Source organism: Camelus bactrianus, chromosome 19, assembly GCF_048773025.1.
Source record: "Camelus bactrianus isolate YW-2024 breed Bactrian camel chromosome 19, ASM4877302v1, whole genome shotgun sequence".
NCBI lineage: Eukaryota > Metazoa > Chordata > Mammalia > Artiodactyla > Camelidae > Camelus > Camelus bactrianus.
This window is the reverse complement of record NC_133557.1, coordinates 9149240-9156776: the sequence shown is the minus strand read 5'-3', so window position 1 is coordinate 9156776 and position 7537 is coordinate 9149240. Positions and strand designations below refer to the sequence as shown.

The window sequence follows — 7537 nt, the reverse complement described above, 5'->3', positions numbered from 1 at the left end:
ACCTTGTGAGATGGTGGCTATCTGACAGTGGTGGCCACCAACACGAGGTCAGAAAATGGCATGAATGATCAGCACCTGCCGAACACCCTCCCCTCCGGAAGGAGTGGACAGACGCAGACACCGGGCTCCCATTCCACACAGGAATTCTGAGGGCAGAACAGGAGGGGCCTGACCATCCAGATCAGCCCTCTCAGATCACAGTCAGGGGGACTGAGGCCTGGAGAGGGGAGGTCGTCCAGTGGTGACTTCTCCCCTCATCGTGAAGCCACCTCCCACCTTAGATGGTCAGGGCAGAAAGGGGTCCCTCCAAGGTCGCCCAACACCCATACACGGCCGATGAGGACAGCAGAGATCCCGGAATTCCCCAAGGCACGAGGAACAGGATGGGCAGCCTTCCAAACAGCTCTCAATCCTCGGAAATGCCAAGAAACCTCATCCTCCAAGGGCAGCAGTTTCCAAACTTTTGTATTTTTAGCAGCAGAAGCCATCCTTCAAACAAAACCTTATGCAAAACCTCGAGCTACAAAACAGATCAGGGGGCCGCTCTCCCAAGTGAAGCCTGGGCCAGGCCCCAGGCTCCCCCTCCGGCACCCACGACTCCTTCCACAGGGCCCTACGCAGAGCTCAGTCTGAAACCCCAGCCTTGGGAACCTCGAAGCCCTGCAGCTGAAGCAGCCAGATAGGGTGGGCGCTTACTTAAGACCCCTGGACGTTGTGGCTAGTCTCTGAGACCTGGACGACTTCGTTCTCCACCAGGGCCTGGCCCCCATCCCCATTGAGCTGTCTCATGCGCAGGTTAATGGAGCCATAAGTCTTCCTGGAGCCCCTGCCCAGGACGAAGGTCGGCCGGCGGTATAGCTCGCCCTTGCACAGGGAGACCATCAGCAGCACGGACAAGAGCATGCCGCCCACTGTGAGCAGCCCCAGGCCCGCGATGATGCACTTGTCCAGGTGCGAGCCCAGGCGGGCGTAGTACATTTCTAGTCGTTCCATCTCCCGCGCTGACACTGTGTCCGGGTTGACACGGGCCTCGCGGGGGATGGCGTACGCGGTCACCACCAGGAGGATCCCGCTCACCAGGAAAACCAAAGCCGAAACAAAGCCGTAATCCACCGGGCGGCTCACGGGCTCCAGGCCTGGCCCCTCTTCTGAACGCAGGGACAGATCGTCCCTTTGGGATCGGGGCCGTGAGGGGACACCCCCAGGGGGGCTGGGGGAGCTGCCCAGTCTGGTGTCCCCAGGGTTCTGGAAATGGGTCTCATGCTCCTCTGAGGAGAAGCAGGCATTCTCCACGCCCTCCCTGGGTGGGGCCACTGGGCCCAGAGGAGCTGGTCTCCTTGGGGCCTGGGGACCATTGCTCAGTGTCTTCAGTTCCAGACCGGGGGGAGATGCCATTGGGAAGGAGGGCCCCAGCTCATCCCTTGGCCCCTTGGCAGCTAGAAGAGAAAACAGAAAGTCAAATTTAGCAAACCTCCACCAAGAGCCTGCTGGTGCTGGTCATCACACTAGAGGTGAAGGTGAATTAGGCAGGGTTCGCACCTAGGGGAGCCTGCCAGCCAGCGGAGGAGGCAGGGAATAAGACAATGACAGAGCATTGCGACCCGACCCACACTAGGATCCCCTTCACCACTGGCGAGCATGTGGCTTTGGGCAATTCACTTACACTCTCTGGGCCTCAGTTTCCCCATATATTAAATGACAGTAATACTAGTACTCCCTATTGAACAGGGCTGATGTAGGGACTGAGATAATCCATATAAAGTATTCAGTCAGTGCTCAATAAGTATCAGCAATGAACTCTTACTATGAGAGAGAAAATTTAAATACAGTATCAGGTTCTAATCCCAGTTTCACCACTTGACCTTGGGCAAATGATGTGACCTTTCCAGACTCAATTTTCTCATCTATTAAATGGGAATAAGCAAAACGCTTCCCTCGTAGGGATGATGTGAGGATTTCATAAAATAAGGTTTGTAAGGCCCCAGCCAGTTCAATTAATGGACACTGTTGTGATGAGGTGAGGATGACTGGGGGCAGGGGAAGGGATAGAGATGAAGGTGGTGTGAGAAAAGAAGAGAAAGTTAGGGAAGCTTCCAGGAGGTGGTAGCATTTGAGCCAGACCTCAGAGGATGGGTAGGAAATCCCCCAGTAGTGAGAGGGGATGGGGATTCTGGAGAGGGGGAGGGGGCTCGGAAATCAGCTGAGACCAGCTGTCTAAGGACTCTGAAAACCGGGCCAAGGGCCAGGGAGGCGAGGTGTTGGACTGGGAGTGCTAACATCTTACCTAGGTTTCAGAGAGCTCTCTCCAGCTGCTGTGTGGAGGACATATGGGATGGGAAGGAGGAGACTGGAGGCTAGGGAAGAACCCGACATGGTCAGGGGAGGCGTGGATGGTGGCTAAGAGGGCAAAGCGGAAGGAGCACATTTGAGAGCCATGACTGAGGTCAAAGCCAAATGCCTTTATGTAAATAGAAGATGGGAGGACCTGGATCAGGACCACAGAAGGGGAGCTGGGAGAGGAGCGGGGAAGGGGTTACTCTGCTCAAAGAGGAGACACCCCACCCAAGTACCTGAGCACACACATGCACAGACAGACAGACAGACAGGCAGCTCATGTGCATTTATGCCAAAGGATACCAGCTTTCAGCCCACGGGCCATATTTAGCTCATAGATTTTGTGTTTCTGGTCTGTTCACTTGTTTTTGGTGAAACAACTGCCAATATATAAAAAACAAGAGATTTCACATTTTGAACTTTGGGTGCCTGGCTTCTCTTGCAAACTGGAAGAATTTGACCACCGTAGGTCCCATTCCTTCACAGCAACACTCAGCTGGAGCTGATGATGGAGTCCTCCCTCAGGCAGACCCAGTGCTCTGCCCCACAGGCCCCACCTGGCATGTGGAACTCCTGATCACATAGCAGAACTACTCTGTCCCCCATACACAGTGATGTCCTGGGGGTACATACGCCCAGGGCCCCAGACACACAGACCCAAGTCCCTATACTGCACAGAGACACCCCCCCCCCAGGTACAGAGTGGCTTCATGTCCTGGTGTGTCTACACATATAATACATGAGATTCTAGACATTTCTCTGCATTCCCATGCCTGAGTTGATTCTCTAGTGCTCTGCACTTCAGTGTGTGTGTGTGTGTGTGTGTGTATGTGTGTGTGTGTGTGTGTGTGAGAGAGAGAAAGAGAGAGAGAGAGAGAGAGGATATGAGCAAATGAACGAAGTGAAAATGAGTGAAATGAATGAATGAATGAAATTCAAAGAGCCTCAGTGCAAGAAGGCACGTTTTTCAATCTTTCTGATCTTCCTTCCAACATGGACTTGCATCAGACACCTCCTCTTAGCACACACAGGGCCTTTCATCTGAGTACAAAGCCTGTTTCCACTTACAACCCATCTCCATCCCCACGTCCCTCTTTCCTGAGTTCCAATTTAATAAATGTTCACTGAGCACCTACACTCCCTGTCGGGCCCTATCATGGGCACTTCACTCAGGAGTATCTTTGTATCACCCTCACCAGCCCCACAAGCAGGACATACTATCTCCACTTACAAAACATGGCCAAGATCCCATGGCATGCATGTGGGGGCCAGGAGTTGAATGCAGGTTCCCCCAAAATTGTTGTCACCTAAAAGCCTGCAAACCCACACACACTTACACCAGCGGCATCATTCCAGCCTCCCTCCCTGGCTCTTCCAGCCCTCACTTGTACTCTCTACTTTATCCCACTGTTTAACAGCAAGTGTGTGCAGCTTGAGGGCAGGGATACGTCTGGGTCCTCAGCCCCCTGCACAGGGCTTGGAACACAGCCAGCCCTCAGGAATGGCTTGGCAACCCGCCCAGGCAGGCAGTCCTTCCCACACACAGGGTGAGTAGTGCCTACTCAGGGCCAGGCTCTGCCCAGACTGCTCCTACTTTCCGGTAAACCAAGAGAGGTACGTTCATTGGCTCTTTTTTACTCTTGGCACCAAAAGCATCTTCCGGAGTGCCCAACCACTAACAGGGACTGGCGGTGACCGTTCCTGCCCAGTTGGTATCTAAAGGGTCCCCCTTCCAGGTCTTCAGCACCCTCCACAGAACTCAGCCCCTGGAGTGGCCCAGGAACCCATTTTCCAGACAAGCACATTGATGCCTCCAGATCGCAGAGGAAACCCAAGGCACCCAAGTTCTGGGAGCAGGGCTCTCTTTCACCTGTAAGGAACCCAGAACTTTTTCCTTAAGATGCCAGCAGAGTTAGGAAGAGGGTAGAGAAAAGGAAGGTTCACTCTCACCTGGAGTTGAGATGTCTCATGCACAGTTTCAGAAATACCCATCACATACACAAGGGCATGTCCCATCAATTACCCAAAACATAAGCAGAAACAAACTGACAGTGATGCTGGTGTCCACTGCTCACAACCCACAACTGCACCAGTTACACTCCAATTTTATCTGCAGTCCAACAGCAACTGAAAGACAAACCCCGCTTCCACACTCAAACCCCCGGGGGCCTTTGCCATATGTAGCATTCACAGACACGAGAAGCCACACAGTGTGACCCCACAGATCCACAGACCACATTGGTACCCACACCCCAGGAAGGGACAGAGGTGGTTACACACATACACACACAGAGTTTACTACCCTTAGGACTGCTAAGATCTAAGCCAGGCCCAGCACTCCACCCACTGGCGCGCACTAATACGGAGAGGCGGGGGGGGGGGGAGACGCACAGCAGGAGGGGGTGAAGCTTCACAAAACCCAATCGATAGACACACGCACGAGTTGTACACAAAGCCTCGGGCGCGCACATACATCCACGCTGTTAAACCCAAAGTTCCTCGCAGAAAGCCCCAGCACCCCGGGTGCCCGCCGCACCCGCGCGCAAGCCAGCCCGCGGCTCACACCCCTTGCTCCTGCCCTGGACCACAAACGCCGCCGGGCCAGGCCAGGCCGGACCTGGCCAGGCGCCGCCGGCAGCCCGGCGTCCAGGCGGCCCAGGGAGGCCCGGCTGTGAGAGGACCGGCGTGCGCTCGGGTCCCCTTGCCTCGTGTCCTTCGGCCGGGCCGCGAGGTCAGGTTAGCTCTCTTTGGCCGCCCCTCCCCGCCTCGGGCCCTCAGCCTCCCACCGTGCCCCCGCAGTCCCCTCTTCGCGTGCGTACCTGCCGGGCCTCCCTCCCTGTCTCCCCACGCGGGAGGCGAGGGCGCCCGGCGACGGCGAGGGCGCGTCCTCCCCCAGCGCCCGCCCGCCTCTCCGCAGCCGGCGCCCGCTAGCCGGTGTCTGTGCTGCGGCGCAGCCCGGGAGGGAGCGGGCCCGGCCGCCGCCGCCTCGCCCTCTCTGGCTCCCGCCCCATTCCCGGCCGGGCCCGGCGCGGAGCCGCTGCCGAGGCGCACGTACCTGCTCGCGCAGCACGGGGGTGTACGGCGGCGGCCGCGGCCGCTGGGAGCTCGGGGGAGGGAGGGACGGGGAAGGGGCGGGAGCCGGGGATCGCCGAGCGCAGCGGATCGAGCTCCGCCCGCGGCCGGCGAGGGCGCCCGGAGAGTTAGCGCGGGGAGGCACTGGGAGGCGGGTAACAGACGGAGGCGAGGGTGCGGAGACAGGGCTCCATGCCCCCCCCCTCCCCGCTCCCCTTGGGTCAGAATCTGTTTCCCAGCTCCCGGGCTTAGGGAACTGAAGCCTCCAGCCCGCGGGGCTGGGGCGCAGGGGCGGGGCGCGGGGGTGGGTGCTGAAGGAGACCCCTCCCCCGCCGCCAGCCTCGCCCGGGGGCTGGGGAGCCCCCACTGCGCCGAGCCCCCACGCGCTCCCACGCACGCAGCCCGCAGGTAGGATCCAGGGTCCTCTCCGAGGTCCTTAGATCGGGATAGTCTGCTCTGGCGCGTGCAGCTCCGTGGCTCAAGGGCGCCACCTGAAGGCTGAAAGGAAGCCTCTGACGAATCCCCCCGACTCCCCACCCCCCAACACACCCCCATCCTTTTTCCTGCTCTTCTTTTTCCGTGGGACAGTGCGGTGCACTGCCCAAGATCGGTGTTCTCTTGGAACACTGCCAGTGGCCACACACTTTCGCCCCAGGAGGCCTCTTCAGCTGGGCTCTCTTTTCCTTCATTATTATCCTTATTTCTGAAAGTTGTGATTTTCTTTAAGTGCCAGCCTCCTTTATCAAACTGGCAGCTCCTGGAAGACAGAGCCCCTGTCTGATGCCCCCAGAGCCCAGAGGTGGGTGTACATGAACAGGTGGTGAGTAGCGCTGATTTCACTGCTTCTTTCCTTTACAGGGCTCAGATTAAGGTGAGTCAAGTAGGGTCCCTAGAGCACAAACACTAAGGAGACATTCCCTCTTTGGGGGCCCTAGCCCAGCCCAGAGAGGAGTTTGGTCTGAAGATCATGGGGTTTCCAGAAGTCTTGGTGGCCAGCTCACTCTCGTCACCTCAAGTACGTCCTCTCGCCTCTCGAGTCTCAATGGTCACTTCTGCCAATGGGATCGTGAAAATGCCGGCTCCGGGGGCTTTGGGAAGGGCAGCAGAGGTCAGCCACCTGGAAGGACAGGCAGATGAGGATGCCCTGTCCTGGCTCCTCAGCCGCCTCATGGGAAAGCCTGACCTGTCCTGGTCCAAAGGCCTGTGCTGTCCTCAACCAGCAGGACAGCAGAGGCCACCCTGGAAGTCAGGGGCCTGGGCCTTTGAGGCCAGTGTAGCAGAGACCTGGGCAGGATCTCCAGGGATGGGAGGGCTTCCTGCCTTCCAGAGGCCTGGCCTGTCATTAGTGACTTCTAAAGGAAGCTGGCTCTGGCACCAGATTCCCATGCGAATCCCAGCTCTACCATTCATGAGTGTGCAGCCTTGTGCAAAAGAGTCCCTTCTCAGAGCTCAGTTTCCTCATCTGTGAAATGGATTTAGTAAGGGTTATGGGGATCAGATGAGATACTCCCTGTAAACCACTCACAGTTCGCTCCCTCAGTCCTGCCTCAGAGCCTTTGCTCTTCCTTCTACCTGGAACTCTTTTCTTCCTGAGACCCCCAGAGCTTGTCCTCACTTCCTTCAAGTCTTTACTCAAATGTCACCCTCTCAGAGACACCTCCCCAACATTATCCGTTTAAAACTCACAGTTTTAAACCCATCACCCTTTACTCCTTCACTCTGAATTTTTCTCCGTAGCATTTATCAACTCCTGACATTAGCTTGCCTCTTTCTTTGTTTATTGTCACCACCACAAAAATAGGTGTCAAGAGACAAGGGCTTTGCCTGTTTCCTTCCCTGCTGTATCCCCAGAGACTAGAAAAGGGGCCAACACATAGGAGGCCCTTGATAAATAGTTATTGAATAGAGAATGATGGAAATAAGCAAATATTTATTGAACTCCTATTATATACTGATTAACTAGGTAGGCTTCATCCCTACCCTGAAGAAGCTTGTATTCTAGTGGGGGAAAAGGGTAAGTAAATGTAATAGTGTCATCAAGCAAAGGTACATAGTTCTGTGCAAGCCTTCAACAAGGTGCTGACCTAGTCTGGGAGACAGGTTGGCTTCCCTGAAGAAGTGAGAATTGGAA

The 7537-nt window shown here is 56.3% G+C and overlaps 1 protein-coding gene across 2 annotated transcripts; it reads right to left on the bottom strand.

Moving 5' to 3' along the window:
- Positions 1-447: 447 nt before the first annotated feature.
- On the bottom strand, positions 448-5864 carry TMEM74B (transmembrane protein 74B). Of its 2 annotated transcripts, none has more exons than XM_074347069.1 (2): positions 5390-5864; positions 448-1436 (listed from the first exon to the last, which is right to left on the bottom strand). In XM_074347069.1, the coding sequence occupies exon 2, from the start codon at positions 1393-1395 to the stop codon at positions 697-699; it is 699 nt and encodes a 232-aa protein (XP_074203170.1). In that variant the 5' UTR covers positions 1396-1436; positions 5390-5864; the 3' UTR covers positions 448-696. The 2 variants fall into 2 exon arrangements, with proteins under 2 accessions (XP_074203170.1, XP_074203171.1); XM_074347070.1 differs by lacking the exon at positions 5390-5864 and adding an exon at positions 5154-5365.
- Positions 5865-7537: the final 1673 nt, after the last annotated feature.

Excerpts from the sequence above, each read along its gene's own strand:
- TMEM74B (XM_074347069.1), bottom strand. The coding sequence starts at position 1,395 with ATGGCATCTCCCCCCGGTCTGGAACTGAAGACACTGAGCAATGGTCCC.